Source organism: the organism of the source record quoted next, unplaced genomic scaffold, assembly GCF_019419815.1.
Source record: "Pyrus x bretschneideri cultivar Hongxiangsu unplaced genomic scaffold, Pyrus_bretschneideri_v1 Contig7, whole genome shotgun sequence".
Lineage (NCBI taxonomy): Eukaryota > Viridiplantae > Streptophyta > Magnoliopsida > Rosales > Rosaceae > Pyrus > Pyrus x bretschneideri.
Window position 1 is genome coordinate 10,546,463 of NW_025999809.1, and position 17,197 is coordinate 10,563,659.

A 17,197-nucleotide genomic window follows, 5' to 3' on the forward strand; every position below is an offset into this window, starting at 1 on the left:
AAATAGGATCATACAAGAAATATATATAAGACTCAGCTCCAACGCGTATCAAAAAACCAAACAAGAGACACAAAGAAGATATGAAACTGGGGACAGCAGACCCACTGCCCTTTTTATGGCCAGAGCAACAACGCCTCAGTTTTTATTTTATTTTTTACTTTTTTTTTGTCTCAGTTAATGGGTTTGAATAAAAAGAAAACAGTTTTAAAAGGGAACAGTATTTGTTATTTTTAAACAAACGATATTATTTAGAATATTATCTATATTAAAGGGAAGTGAGTGCATTTAGCCTCACAATAGCCTTGCAATAATGTAGTTCAAATTTGTTTTTGGCGATAATTCAACCTAAAATCACTCACTTATGAAGAGAAAAACCGGTAGAGCGTAGTACTAAGTGACAACAGTATTATTATTCTTTGCAACATACTTTGTAATTAATTGCTCAGAAACATTACGCTTTCACATCAAAAGGAAAAATAAAAGAAACATTATGCTTTCAAGAACTCAAGAAGAAAAAATTGTAGTACAAAAAATTGCAAAACAATGAAGGAACAAAGCTGTGCAACATTATACACTTCATTCCCTCATTCCTTTTGCTCTGTAGTAGCACGGTACGTTGTCTCACTCCTTTCCGTGCATCTCAAATACACCCCCGTTCCGCTTCCGAACAATCTCAATAAATTCTCACTGACTTCCTCCAATGACTTGCAGAAAAGCTTCAGTCCACCACCCACCCTATCATGGAAGCCATTTACACCCCCACAAACTACGTCATTTCAACAAGTTTTGCTGGCACTCGCTAAAAACCGCAGATACACAACGCTTGCAACTCCAAAACCCTTGGCTATTGTAGCAGCCAAGCACGAACGCCGTGTGCAAGCAACCGTAATTTGTGCAAAACAACATGGGTTGGAGATTAGAATCCGAAGTGATGGCCATGATTATGAGGGCCTATCATACGTATCGGATGTCCCCTTTGTCATTCTTGACATGCTTAATCTCCGATCCATTGATGTTAATGGGACGGAAGGGAGAGTTTGGGTTCAGTCGGGCTACTGTTGGTGAACTTTATTATGAAGTTGGAAAGAAAAGTAGGGTTCATGGGGTTGCAGCTGGATCTTGTCCGTGTTAACTACATTGCAATGTTTGGGAATTGAAGGGAAAATCAAGGAGAAAGGATTAACAAAAGGATAAACATAGGGATATTAGAGAGAGAGAGAGAGAGAGAGAAGAGAGAGAGAGAGAGAGAGAGAGAATATGATTCGTATTAATTAACCAAATGAAGATTACACACACTGTTTTTATAAAAGAAATCTTAACTACTTTAACCAAATACTAACAACCTTATTAACTGTATTGCTAATTGTATTTCTAACTGTATTACACTTGTACCCTTAATAGTCCGAGTGTTGGTATTGGTGGTCACTTGGGTGGTTGTGGAAATGGTCCTTTGTTGAGAAAATATGGGCTTACAGTGGATAATGTTGAAGATGCTAGACTAGTTAATAATGTGAATGGTGAAATCCTTGACTGAAATTTAGTGGGAGAAGATTTGTTTTGGGCCATTAGGCCATCTCCAACCGAAGGAGGGCTAGCCCTCTGGCTCTTTAAGAAATTAATATTTTAATGAACAGTGCATGATCATATTTCTTACCATCTCCAACCGGGGGCCAAAAGGGTCATAGGGCCAAATATAATTTATTATTTTAATTTAAAAACTACAACAACTTAAATTTATAAGAAAAAATGAGAATTTTTTAATATTTTTTTTAAATGAGTACATGAGGCGCTATATGATGATTCTTGTCACATCCTGGCCCGAGCCCACGCCTCGATTTAGGTCTGGGTGTGTCAGTTCCTGTGCTACAAACAAGTACCTACAACAGGATCTCGTTGCACATTTTTGGGCCAAAAGAAGTATGGAGTAGGCGTTTAAGTTTTATGTTAAATGTTTTTAAAACTGTTGTTTAAGTTTCATGTTGTTAAATGTTTTTTTTATGTTATATAATTTTTATGTTGTTTAATGTTATTTAATGTTGTTTAATATTGTTTAATGTTGTTTCATGTTACTTAATGTTATTTAATGTTGTTTAATGTTGTCAAGTGAGGCCCATAAGCCATTTGGCCTAGCCCTCGGTGGGAGACGGTTTTTGAGCTATTTTTGGCCCTCTGACCCTCTGGACCCTTCAGTTGGAGATGGCCTTAGAGAAGATGATGAAGCAAGCTTTGGAGTCATTCTTTCGTGGAAGATCAAATTGCTTTCCATTTATTTTATAAGGGAAATTTTATTTGAACACATACAACCTTTTACTACATCTAACTTACTCTGTACACCCATATTATTTTTAATTAAAGAATCAATCTCGCTTTAAACCCAAATTTACTATCTAAACTACCTTCACAAACTCAATTCAATATATAAAATTCATCTTTACACCCATTTAGAAAATAAAATCCCAAATGAGTGAATGAAGAATTAAGAATTTGTTATGGCAACCAATTGTTATAGATGAATTGATCAACAACATCAATTTGTTTTTTAAACTTTTGCAACATCGGTTTGGAGTGCAAGGTTGTTAGGAAATGATCTTCACCAAGCCCTTAATAGAGTAGTCCAAGTAGCTAGCCTGAATCTGATTCGTGGAACTGAGTGATGAATTTGTAATTCAAGATTAAACAATTCAGTAGCTGGTAGGCAAGCAGTTGAACTAGTACTTTTGGAATTTGAATCATGTAAAATTATGTGGACACCTTAGCGAAAGTAAATTTCAATAGAACTTCTCATTATGTTTTCTTGAAGGATCACGGCAAGCAATTTTCATTTGAGCGAAATATGCTGCTTTTACAGGTAAGGCATACATAGTTGAACTGGAAGCAGAACTGAATAAATAACGAGAAGAGAACTCACACTTTAAACATGCACTCGTAATGACATTGAAAACATTTCGATGTCTTGAAAGTTTTCTGACTCTTTTGTTTCTTGTGGTGATATTGCTTGTAATTATTGCTCTTACTGATCGAGTTAACATGAAGCTAGAGAGGAAATGAAAAGCAACATGATTTGATTATTAGGTGATCGTAGGGTTTTATGGCAGCTCTTAGGAATTTAGTCAAAATGAATGTAGGATAAAGATTGTTTGATGGTAGAACTTGATTATTGAGTATGAGTTTATTGATAAATTTTAATTTCATCTTGTACTTGATGATAATTATGCATTAGGATAAAATAGACAATTCATAGTTAGAATTTAAGTTGGGTGTAGAAAGAGGTTAGATGGATTCAAATAAAATTTCCCATTTTATAATCACATTTATACTGTAAATACTATAAAAAAGATTTTGTCTGCTATTAAATGAGAAAAAGGACTATTTAATAGCATTTATAAGAAGAAAAAAAATGCTATTAAAAGTAGGTTTTGGTGTAGTTAGTTATAATACAATTAAGTAAATTGAAATCATGTTTTTAATATATAATTAATATTACAATGAACGGACGTATGAAAAAAAAAATAAAAAAAACATCTATAACTAATAGAAAAACGTATGTGAAGATCAAACGACCTTATATACTTGATCTTCCTCATGGTGCAAGAATAGATATGCAATTCATGTTGCAACCTCCAAAAGCATTGATATTCTCGTCTTTTTCTTTGTTTCATATATCTGCTATTATAATGGAGCAGCAGACGGGAGTTTCTGGAATAATGGATTTTGTATAAAACAAACGTATCGGTAAGAGACTACCTCATGATCTTGATTCTGTTTTTTTTTTTCTTTTTTTCCCCTCTTTCTCTTTGTTAATTAGTATGCTGCAGTACTTTGAATATGATTATAACAACACCCGATCAGGGATTGATATTACATGGTGCAAGTCGCACAAACAAGTATTGGCCTTTAGCTAGCTTCAAATCCTTCTGCGCATGCCACTAATCTGCAAGCAATACTAAATTATCATGTAAGAATTATTATTAGCATTCTAAAAATCTTATTTTACACTCCTATATGTATATTTTTCTTTCTAATTATAAAAATTTTGGAGTGCTAAATGAAAATTTTGAAGTGTTAATAACAATTCCCTAAAAAAAATAAGGACGATATTAAATCATAAAAGAACAGTAGGAAAACTGCTTGAGATGGAAGGGGAAAATTATGATTTGTCAGAATATATGTATGAGGCTATGAGCATGTAATGTAAGGTTGATCTTGCACTATGCACGTTATTTTCTTCTCTCTTTATTCAAGACCGTCATCGTGCTCATAACATGTTGAAAGTAAAATACAGACAAAGAGAATCCAAATATTTTCCTTCTCATTAGAGTGTTTATTTGTAGCCTTAGAATTTATATAGCAAAATATGTCTTAATTAATCATATATTACATGTTATATATTGACCCAGAAAGTAAACAATCACATAATAAAAAATTATTTATAACATTATGAGATTTATTTCCAATCATGAAACCGTTCAACTTTATGAAAGTAAAGTTATTTGGGGCGTGTACTTAATTAGGGCAATAAATAACTACTCACCAAAGAAGATAAGAAGATGCTTAAACATTTGACCTTTTTTTTCGTTTCTGTATTTTACAGCTAAATTCATTATAAATGCGGGCAGGAATTGGAAGAAGCAGCAGAGCCAGAAACTAGTTGTAAAATGACGGTACCAATGTCTGTTGCATTCGTTCTCTCAGTCCTTTTGCTCTTAGTATCATGCACAACTTCAGATCCACTTCTCACCAACTTCCTCCAATGCCTTCCGAAACAACATCAAAACTTCACTTACCCAATCTTTGAAACCATTTACACCCATAAAAATACCTCATTTCAATCTGTTTTATTGGGATACATTCGGAACAGCCGATATTCGACCCTTACGACTGCGAAACCTTTGGCTATCGTAGCCGCCAAGCACAAATCCCATGTCCAAGCAACCGTGATTTGCGCAAAAGAACACGGGCTGCAAATTAGGATACGAAGTGGGGGACATGACTACGAGGGTCTATCGTACGTATCTGATGTTCCCTTTGTCATTCTTGACATGTTTAATCTTCGAGCGATTGATATTAATGTGGTGGATGAGAGCGCCTGGGTTCAGGCTGGGGCAACTTTAGGTGAACTTTATTATGAAATTGCAAACAAAAGCAACGTTCATGGGTTTCCAGCAGGGGTGTGTCCAACAGTTGGTATTGGCGGTCACTTTAGTGGCGGTGGGTACGGGCCAATGATGAGAAAATATGGCCTTACCGTTGATAACATAGAAGATGCTCAACTAGTTGATGTGAAGGGGAGGATTCTTGATAGAAAGTCCTATGGGAGAAGATCTTTTTTGGGCCATTAAAGGAGGTGGAGCAAGCTTTGGTGTCATTTTGTCATGGAAAATCAAGCTACTTCCAGTTCCAGACAAAGTCACTGTGTTCAATGTTAAAAGGACTCCAGAACAAGATGCTATAAATGTCATTTATCGATGGCAATACGTAGCACCTAAGCTACCTGAAGATATCTTCATCAGAGCAATTACGCGTCTCAAGAATAATACCGAGGCAAGAAGAGCGTGGAAGTATCGTTCTTTGGTCTCTTTCTTGGACAAAGGGACAAGCTTGTCTCATTGATAAATGAGAGTTTTTCTGAACTTGGTTTGCAGCGGCAAGATTGTTTCGAAATGAGTTGGGTAGAATCTACTGTGTTTTGGGCTGACCATCCATTCGGAACTCCCATAAGTGTTTTACGTAGTAGGCCACAAGGTCCACCCAATTTCTTCAAAAGTAAGTCTGACTATGTGAAAGAACCAATTCCAAAAGAGGGAATAGAATCCATATGGAAGGCGATGATTAAGATGGACAAAGTGTTGATGCAATGGAACCCGTACGGTGGAAGAATGGCGAAAATTCCTGAGTCGGAAACTCCATTTCCTCACAGAGCTGGAAACCTGTTTAAGATTCAGTACGTGACGTATTGGGTGGAAGAAAGCTCTGTGACTTCCAAAATACACCTTAAGTTCTTAAGAAAATTGTATGAAGGAATGACTCCATATGTCTCCAAGAGTCCAAGAGAGGCCTTCCAAAACTACAGGGATCTCGACATTGGCGCAAATCTACACAACAAAACTGAATTTGGAAGTGCTAGAGTTTATGGAAGCAAGTATTTCAAAGGTAATTTTGATAGATTGGTTCGTGTGAAAACCATGGTTGATCCTCAAAACTTTTTCAAGAATGAACAAAGTATCCCACCTCTGCAAAGAGAGACACAATGACTGCATATTGGAAGCTAATCATAGGGTATAATTTGTTTCTATCAGTACCTTCTTACAATGAATAAGTTTTTTATTTTTATTTTGAATAAGTTTTAAATATTTGAAAATTCCCATTTAGTGACCCGAAAAGTTAACACATTTTTCTTACGGTACCAACTCTCTAATACAAGAAGAACTCACTAACACATGCATCTGATATCTATTAGAGATATAGTATAAATGTAATGAAAATTTTGATATAGATAGCATTTTTTTTGAGTTTGACGGTGCACTTCAAATTAAGGAGAGTGAATTCAATTGGGATTCTGAGAGATTTTATTTATTTTCTAATAAATCCATGAGTATTCAATTAGGATTTTAAGTGATTCTCTAAAATTCAATGTGTATTCAATGAGGATTTAAGATAGTTTATTAAAATCTTAATTGAATACATCCGATTTTTGAAACTATTTTAAGAAAGTTTTTAAAATCCTTAGAAATATGGGTACTTTCAATTGGGATTTCAAACAAGTTTATAACATTTTAGGTGTATTCAATTAAGAATTTATTAGGGGGTGTATTCAATTGAGATTTTAAGGGATTTTAATTCTTTTAATGAATTCAGGAGTAGCCAATCAGGATTTTAAGTGATTCTTTGAAATTCAATGTGTATTCAATCATGATTTTAAGTGATTCTCTAAAAGTCTATGTGTATTCAATCAGGATTTTAAGATAGTTTGTTAAAATCCTTAGAAATCCGGGTGTATTCAATTAGAATTTTAAAGAAGTTTATAACATTCCAGGTATATTCAATTAGAATTAGAATTAGAATTTAAAGAATTTGGAAGAGTTGAGGAATTAGAGGGAATTGGAGAGATTTTGTAGTGTATTTTAAGCATCCACAAATCTTACCTCTTCCCATGAGATTTCGAGGGAATTGAATCAAAATTTTATATTGAATTTCTACAAATCAGTTAAACTTCATAAAAATCCATCGATTTATAAATCCATTAAAATCTCTCAAAATCCCAATTGAATACACCCCCCTTAATTTTTCAAAAGAGTTGATGAATTTGAGGGAATTGGAGATATTTCCTAGGGAGTATTTTTGCTCACCATCTTAATTATGATGTATGCTCACCATACACTTCAGCATCTGATACGTGTCCTTTCAACTAACTATGGTTAACTTTAATAATAAATGTCCTTTTCTAATTTTGAAAAAAATTAACCATAATTATTTGAAAGGACACATGTCAAATGATGAGGTGTATGGTAAACATACACCATAATTTATTGTGGTGAGCAAAAATACACCCTATTTCCTAGCATATTTTAAACATTCACAAATCTCATGTCTCCTCCCTGAGATTTTGACGGAATTTAATCAAAGTTTTACATGGAATCTCGACAAATTCATTAAACTTTATCAAAAATCATGGATTCATAAATTCATTAAAATCTCTCAAAACCTCAACTGAATACATCCCCTTGAAGCGTATGATTTATTTAGAAGAGAATTACATGAATATTGTTACAATATTTGATTTATTAATTAAATATTTGATTATGGGTGACGCACTCAATCTTACAAATCTTTCATTTATTAATTAACTATTTGATTATGGGTGGATGCACTCAATCTTGGGTCGTTGATCTCCTAATAATTAATCTTTGGATTTATCTTAATAAATAAAATATAATTTATTTTCTTTAAGAGAAAGGGTAGTGGTTTTATTCAAGGTGTTGAGCAAGCACACAATCTTTTAAGAGGACATCCTAGATCAAATTCGGAGGTTTCTCAAATCAACAATAAATAAAATTGGAAATCAAAGCCAACTTGATCATACGGTTTGCCACTACATTGTGAATTTACGAACATGAAAAACTCTTAAGGATTCGAAGCCTCTCAAACTTACTTTAATATCATCGACCAACAAATCTAAAGGCAAGGACTCCCCTTCAGACTACCAATGGCCTGGACTACCTGTAGTGCATCACTCTCCAAGATTACTAGCTGCCAATTCCGTTGTAGAGCCCAGCAAACACCATCCCGAGCAACTAGAATTTCAACCATCTTAGAATTTGTCGCATGAGTTATTTTACGAGCGAAACCTCCAGCACAGTTGCTGGCTTAGTTGCAAAATACTATCACATTAGAGAATATACTCTACAATATTATGGAGATAGATGAGAATATGCAACTTGGTCACTAAGTTAGTCCATAGTTTGACCACTATGTTAAAAGGTCATTGGGTAAGAGATTATCAATGTATTAAAAGCATGAGGCGTGGGCGAGGCGTCTGAGGGATAGCCCAGCTTAGGTGTGAGGCGGGAGGCGAAGCCTTACAGGACCTTAAATAATAGAGGATTGCTAAGAAAAATAGAGGAAATAGGGACTCTTGGGGTTTTAAAAATAAAAGAAAAACAGACTTGGCCAAAACGACGTCGTTTTGGGCCAAGTCATTTAAAAAAAATTAAAGACTTGGCCAAAACGACGTCATTTTGGACCAAGTCATTAAAAAAAAAAAATTCCCTCTTCTTCTTCGTGGTCGTCTTCCTCGTGAAGACGCCGCACAGCTTGCAACCTAAACCCAAATGGCAGAGCTTGAAAACAAAGCAGTTGACTTTGATTTTGGGTCGCAGATGGAATTGGGAACGCCCACCAACTGCCTTTAGGCGCGCCTTAGCCACCTCGTCTCGCCTCGACCACTCCCACTGGGCAGATGCGTTATCACTCCTGGCCCGCCTCCAAAGCTGTCTAGGCGCGCCTAGGAGCGCATCTTTTAAAACATTGGGGATTATACACACCATTCGACACATATCTTGTGTGTTGTGTGTCAAAATTTCCCCTCCCTTAAAGCAAAACATGCAAGGAAAAAACTCGAACCTGAGCCATTTTCTCTCCTCGAGAGTTTTTCTCACTCATGTGTGAGTGTCCTTCGGTCAAGCTTTTCCTTTGCCGTCGCTGATCTTAGCTCTGGCTAGGGTCGGTGGCAGTCCTTCCTTCCATCTCTTTGCCTTGTTGACAATATCCTAGCTCCACCTCCATGCTTTCCAACAATCCATTCCCTACCCTTCCTCATAGATTCAATCCTTCATCGACCATTTGGATCTTCTCCCACAAATCTTCAACGCAATTTATCGCTTTTCCCTCGGAAGATGCGTAAAGTTTCAGCTCGGGTGTTCACACCACCTCCTTCCATCTCTTTGCCTTGTTGGCAATATCACTGTTACTGCTACTTACAGACTGGTTCTTCCCATTGGTTTCTATTGATTTATGGGGGTGATCTAGGGTGCTTTTTGACGGATGTTGGAGTCTTCTCTTCATCCAGCTCGGAGACTTTGTTTGGCCTGATCTAAGATGTCTGTTGGGGGCGATGGTTTGAGATGGTTTGTAGGTGGCGTTCTAACAGCAGCGGAGGCAGCAACTTGACAGAGCTTGTTTCAGTTTCTGGTTTCTCTTTTGTTTTGTGCCTAGAACTTTGTTTGGGTTTTTCTTGCTTTGCTTTGGAGGTCCAATTCTATGTTGTTGTCCTAATTGTAAACTGTGCCTCTTTCTATGGAATTATGTTGCTTTGAGAATGAATTAATCCTTTGTCAAAAAAAGAAAAGAAAAAAAAAATTCAAGATCCTACGAGTAGTAGCCAAACTTCCAACCTGAGAGTGAGAAATACGCAGAATTTAGGTTCGTGTGTGTTCGGTTGGAGAGATGGTTTGTAATTGCACACTTTCTAAGTAACTAACCTAAACTCGATGTGATTGTGTGACTGTGACATATATTTCTAACAAATATAAAATTAAATTAAGAATATCATCAATCGCCTCAAAAAAAAAAAAAAAAATATCGTCAATGTAGAGTCCCTTTATTAGTTGATTGATATCTAAGAGGCTTGTTGGTGGTCTCAATCCCACACATAAGGGCATCTTCACTAGGAGATGCAAAATACCTTGAAATGGACCTTTTACATCATATGATTCATATCTTAGCGGATAATTCTCTAAAGGTCAAATGTAAATTATACATTTTCTCGGGAAGATGTAAATAAAAGTTTAAATTTACATTTTATTTTACATCTTTTGGTTAGGGGTTGCACCAATCAAAGAAAAGAAAATTAAATAGGATCTCGAACTTACATCCCTCCCACTAGAGTAGAACTTTCATTTTCATTTTCATTTTACATCTTTTGGAGTAAAACTTTCATTTTAGTTTTTGCACTCAAATTTGCATTTTTCCATTGGAGATGCCCTAAGTTCTTTGCTAAACCTATTATTCTCTTTCTCTAGGCGGGATATACTTTGTTTGTGCTTGAAAAATTCTGAGGATCAACCATGGTTTTCACATGTACCAATCTATCAAAATTACCTTTAAAATATTTGCTTCCCTAAAGCATTGCAATTTGTAGGTTGGTCCGATTATTCATTGTGGCCCAAAAGTCGAGATCTTTATAGCATTGGAAGGCCTCTCTTGGGTTCTTGGAGGCAATAGATTCATCGTTCGAAAAAAAATTATTGAAAAGTGAAGGTACTTGCTGTTGGTCTCAATCCCTTCTTGAATCCACGACGTATACTATTGAATCAAACATAGGTTTCCAGCTCTGTGAGGGTATGGAGTTGTTGGCTCAGAGATTTCACTCATTCTTCCACCGTAGGGGTTCCATTGCATCCACATATATTTTCTACGTCAATCATATTCTTCCATATAGATTGTATACCTTCTTTTGGAATTGGTTCCTTCACATAGTCCGACTCAGCCGTGAAGAATTTTATTGTTACGTTGTATTATTAAGTAGAACATACATGGGAGTTCCAACTGGATGGTCAGCCCAGAATACCATGGATTCTACCCAGCTCATTTCAAAGCAAGCCTCTATGTTGTAAACCCAACTCATGGAAGCTCTCATTCATCAAGGGAACAAGCTTGTCACTTTGTCCCAAAAAAATAACCAATAAATGATACTTCCACAGTTTTCTTGCCCTCATTACTAGTCTTGACTTGCGGCATTGACGTCCTGATGAAGATGTCTTGGCCGCTAGATATTGCCAATTAACATTGAACACGGTCACTTTGGCTGGAACTGGAACCAACTTTATCTTCCATGAAAGGATGACTCCAAAGCTAGCTCCACTACCTCCTCTAATGGCCCAGAAAAGTTCTTCTCCCATTGAATTTCTATCAAAGATTGAACCGTCTAGCATAGATGATATCCACCGCCGCTAAGGTTGATGGAAACCATTACTTGGAGCAGAGGCATACCTTCCCTGTTGATATTTGGACAGCTAATTTTTTGGTCTGTTATTTTGAACAGCTCATCATTGCTGTTGAGATTACTTTGAAGGCGCAAAAACCAAGATATCATCCAAACAATTTCGTTTTGGACTTTCAATATCATTTTGAAAATTTTATTTTAACTCAATAATTGTATCTTTGCACCAACTAAGGAATTTTCACCACCGAACTTTCAACATTATCCTTACCTAAAGTAAAAAAAAAAAATTAGAATCCAAAACCTACTACTCTAATTGACTGTTAATAAGATGCCTGCAGGTATAACAATCATGGTATAACAAACCTAAAATATCATTGACCATGTTATAACACTTTTAATTAATAATGCATGACGGTCTTTAATACCATAATAATATTTTTCACTAAAACCAGAAAGTGGCATGAGTTGGGCCAAAATTGGCGAGAAAAAAAAAAATCTAATGTTTGGAATTTATTTATTTGTTAGCACGTGAAAAATTATGGTTGTAATTGGGGACCAATGTTTGTAATTTTATTCGTTTGGGCCAAAATATATCACGTTGTCAGTGATAAGCATTGAGTACGGGATTCGTATGTCATGCAAAAAACGTGGAAGGCATCATCATGATAAATGAGATGCAATTTCTGATGGCATATTCAAATCCGAATTGGATCGGTTGATCTGTTGAATGGATTGCATAGTCACGTGGATAATTATGTTGGCTGAGGAAGGAGCATAGCAGCATATGAAGATTTGTTGGGCAATTAGGATGGTTCACTTCGTTGCTGTGAACCTTGAATCTTGTAAATACAAGACACCTGTAACGTGAAATAGACCTTCAATTCAACACAACACCCAAATTTGTGCGTAATTTCTCGCTTTACGCGAAACCCTTTCTTATTTGAGAAAAGCCCTAACTTCGTCAAACACATTTTACAGCAGTTTGTATTGGACAACACTGCTAACTGTTTATCCAAGTCTCTATCAGTAAGGAGTCTTTGGGTCGTTGTTGAAAGAGGTCACTTCGTTAGTCTTTCGACGAGTGGGTGTTATTTAGTGTTCGACACATTGAAAACCGAACTTCTTTTGAAATTCGAAGTAACTAGCAGTTTTGCCTTCAAGCTCTAAAACCCAAAGGCCAAGACGAGTTCCTTTCTCGACCCCAATCGAAAAGTTATAAAAGTTAGCAGCATGTTCAACACCACCACTTCATTACCTATTCGGTTTGCGCGCTATGTAAGCTTGATAGTTTTTAGGGTAAATTACATAAAACTACCTCAACTATTGGGTCAGTCACAGTTTCATACCCCGTCTTTAAAAAATTTCAATGTCATATCTCATCTACGAATTTGTAACAATTTCATACCTTCCGTCAGTTTGTTTGTCAATTCTTCTGTTAAATGCTGACGTGGCTTAAGGCGGGATCCACTCTCTCTTAAAAAATTAATTAAATATTAAAAACTACAAAAATAAAATTATTTAATAATTTTTTTAAATGGGGACCCACCCCTCGTCCCTTCTTCTTTTTTGGCTTTTCCCGTGTTCCCCCCCCCCAACAAAAAGCTTCCTTCACCCTTTCTTCTTCTTTGATTCTTCCTGTGTGCCCCCCAAGCTTCCTTCACCCCTTCTTCTTCTTTGATTCTTCCTGTGTCCCCCCCCCAAGCTTCCTTCACCACCCCACCGCCGCCCTCTCTTCCTCCATCTCCACGCCTACAACTCACCTAAATAGGCCCTTAACTCCATCGCCGTCGCCCTCACTTCCTCATCCTTCAAATTCAACCCCACCATCATTTCCCCCAACCCGCAGCTCACCTACGCTAGCATATCTGGGTCCCAATAGGGCGGAGGAGAGCAATTGCGACAAGTTTCCGAAGCGAAAATCAACGGGAAGGGAGACCAGAGGAGCAAAAAATCGGACGTCGTCCAGAAGGACAAAGCTAGGGATGGGGGAGGAGAAGGCGAAGGAAGAGGAGGGGGAGAATCGATGCCGACGAAGGGGTTGATGAGGGAAAATCGGAGAGAGGAGATGGAGAACCAGTGACGCTTGAGAATAGAGGAGAATGTGAAAAAGGGGGCGGTGATGAGGAAGAAGCCGTCAGCGTCGAAGAAGGAGGAAGACTTGGGGGAAGGTGGGGGAGGGTAGGCGGAACTAGAGGTTGGAGATGGGGTCGAAGACAAACAACTAATTGAAGTTGGAGGAGGTATTGTGGGATCTAGGTTTGGGGAAGACGGGAGAGGGAAGCGCAGATGAGGGTGGGATCTGGGTTTGGGGAAGACGGGAGGAGAAGAAAGGGTAAAGAGAATAAGGGGTGGGTCCCCATGTAAAAATTTATTTTTAAGTTTTTAATATTTAATTAATTTTTTAATAGAAAGTGGGTCCAACCTCAAGCCACGTCAGCATTTAATAGAGGAATTGACAAACAAACTGACAGAAGGTATGAAATTGTAACAAATTCGTAGATGAGGTATGACATTGAAATTTTTTAAAGACAAGGTATGAAACTGTGACCAACCCAATAGTTGAGGTAGTTTTATGTAATTTACCCTAAAAACTATCAAGCTTACGTAGCACGCAAACTGAATAGCTAATGAAGTGGTGGTGTTGAACATGCTGCTAACTTTCACCAATCTTTCAAAATCACTAAACTTTCACCAATTACGACCTCTAATATGCTCTCTTGCCATGTTGAACAATTTGGAAATGGAAAAAAATGGTAGAAAGATATATTGAAAGAATTGTAGGAGAAAATTGAGTTTTGTGTGGATGATTGAACAAATACATAGGTATTTATAGAGTTTTTGGGTAAATTTTGAGTTAAATAATTTTTTTAATTATTTTAGTCGTTGGATTTAAATTTGGGCCGTTAGATCTTTTTTTTACCGTTAGATTTGATTATTTTCAATATCAGGCATTGAATTCAATGTATTTTAAAATAACATATTCTAAAAAAATTAAATTTGAATCTGGACCGTTGGATCAACCAACGGTCCTTAGATCTCAATAATTAGGTGTATTTTGGGTGGCCGACAAGTTTATGACAGGGGGCCCCACCCCTGCCGGGTAGACTTTGCAAGCCCACCGCGTGGGCGCGTTGGAGAGTGAACGGGCCGAGAGTGGCCCAACTGCCCACAAGTCTACTCGCATCGGGGTGAGGGAATTTTTTTTGGGGGGGGGGGGGGTATTTGGCCCAGCTTTGACATTTGGCTTTTAGCCCAATGTTTTAGCATGGGTTGGAGGGTGTTTGGGGGGAAATTTGACAAATAGCCCACCATTGGAGTTGCTCTTAGAGGAGGGAGAAATTCTTTAGTTCACTCCACATCACCCGTCAACCAAGGACACAAACAAGAGAATTTTGTATTGGGGCCCACCAAAGTGCGGCAATGTGATTTTTTTTTTTTTTCACTTGATGTGTTAGGCTGTGTTCATAGCATGCTAAAAAATCTCTCCAATGCAAGGGTGTCTTTTGTAGTCTTTGGCTAGAGGGACAGTGGGAACCAGTAACAGATACAAGCAAGAGATCCTGTGCGTCAGAGTGAGGCTGTATGGGACCCTAGGGCATGCATCTTCGTCTGAACGGGTGACATGCAGCGACAGATGGACAAAAGAATAATAACATGTAGTGTACATTTCCTCCAATTGTATAATAACATGAGAAAATATGGCCTTTCTGTTGATAATAAACTTGATGCCTTAATTGTTGATGTTAACGGAAGAGTTTTAGGTTGATAATCAATGGGAGAAGACCTTTTCTGGGCTATTAGAGGTGGAGGTGGAGCTAGCTTTGATGTGATTGGTTTCTTGGAAAATCAAATTGGTTTCCGGCCCGGAAATTGTCACGGTTTATAGAGTTGAAAGGACTTTAGAACAAGGCACCACCGACATTGTTCATCGATGGCAATACATTGCTGATGAAGTTCATCAAGATCTTCTCGTTAGGGTTTTTGTGATGCCACTGAATAAGAAGGGACATCAGACAGTGAAAGCTAAATTTGTGGCATTGTTTCTAGGAAATGGAGAAAGGCTTCATGCTTTGAGGGATGAGAGCTTACCCCAATTGTGCTTGAAGGATGAGGATTATACTGAAATGAGCTGGATATAATCGGTTTTTTATTGGTCTAATTACCCAATTGGAATTCCCACTGACGTGTTGCTTGAAAGACAAAAAAAAAATCAGAAAAGTTCATGAAGAAATCTGATTATGTCCAAGAGCCAATGTCAAAGTCAGGTCTTGAAGGACGTTGGAACAAAATGTTGGAACTGAAAAAGCAGTGCTGACATTCAATCCAATCCATATGGCGGAAAAACGAGTGAAATTTCGGAGCTCGAAACTCCATTTCCACATAGAGCAGGAAATAAGTACAAAATCCATTACTCTGTGAATTGGAACGACGAGGGTGTGAAGGCTGCAGATGGAAATACTGATCTAATAAAAAGGGTTTATGAGTTTATGACTCCTTATGTGTCAAAGTCAACAAGGTGTTCGTATCTGAATTGTAGAGATGTTGAATTGGGGACAAAAGGAAACGGCAATGCAAACTGCTCAGAAGCTAGGGTTTGGGGAACAAAATACTTCAAGGGGAGTTTTGACAGATTGGTACGAGTGAGGAGTGCAGTAGATCCAGGAAACTTTTTAAAGGAAAATGCTAGAGATGGAATACTTTCATTTTGGTTTAGACCAGTCTATTATTAGGCTTCAAGCCCAACGCAAATTCACTACTCCTCCAATGTGTCACTCTCAGCCATTGTGTATAGATCGGAGCATATATAATTGAAGATATGTTGAAGCAAGAAACGAAAGTGTTGAACTTAAATGCAAAAATTAAATTATTCAGATAAGTTATTCATTCGAATTCCCTTTGAAATGAGAGAATTAGAAGAAATAAAGTTTTCTCGTGTTTAATCCAATACATATGATTATGTTTCAAGATCAGTCAGACAATAAAGGTGGTGTGTCTTGTTCGACTGATCGAACATAAATTTCTCTTATATTAGATAGAAATAATAACCTTATACCTGTTATATATCGAAATATATGTGTTATATTATGAGAAAAGAAAAGGCAAGAGAAAAACCATCCAAGTGAAAATAAAGGCAAATGGAATTTCCATCACATGGCTATCTAGTTCCTCAGCATGAAACCCAATCCTAGTTCCTCACATTTTACTGAAGTTCCACACATTATAGGTTTTCCGGAAGTTTGATTACATTTTTCCAATGGATTTCCTGTGTATATGAATTTTATGAACTTATGATTGTATCATTTTTTTCCGAATTTTACTAAGATTACAAACCCTAATTAAATATCCAAATTAATTTATTCCGAATTGAAAACCCTAATTAGTAAAGGAAACATGGGAAAATATTCAGTTAAATAGGATAATGAAAATATATATTTAACACTAAGACACACAATGTATCAACCATAATAATTTGATACCAAACTCATCGTACATATGATTTGAATCAAAGACACCTCAAAATATCACTAAATCATATTCTTCCTGAATCCACATTTAGTCAAACAAGGAGTACTTGTAAACAAGACTCTAATACTAATACCAAATTAGACAACAATTAAACTGAAAAACTTTAAGTTGTTATAATCTTAGAAAATGAACTTACAACGTGTATCAAATTTGCCGCGTCTAATTATTTTTCTTTGGTTTGATGTGTGTTAAGAGAGAATGTGTAGCCAAGAACAAAAGTTAGAAGACAAA

The 17,197-nt window shown here is 36.8% G+C and overlaps 1 protein-coding gene across 1 annotated transcript; it reads left to right on the top strand.

The window, feature by feature from the left end:
- Nucleotides 1–4,532: 4,532 nt before the first annotated feature.
- Nucleotides 4,533–6,256, top strand: LOC103945221 (berberine bridge enzyme-like 7). Its single transcript, XM_009355763.2, is given in 3 exon segments — nucleotides 4,533–5,303; nucleotides 5,305–5,536; nucleotides 5,539–6,256. Coding segments are annotated over 3 exon segments (1,593 nt in total). The 5' UTR covers nucleotides 4,533–4,655; the 3' UTR covers nucleotides 6,252–6,256.
- The last annotated feature ends 10,941 nt before the right edge of the window (nucleotides 6,257–17,197 follow it).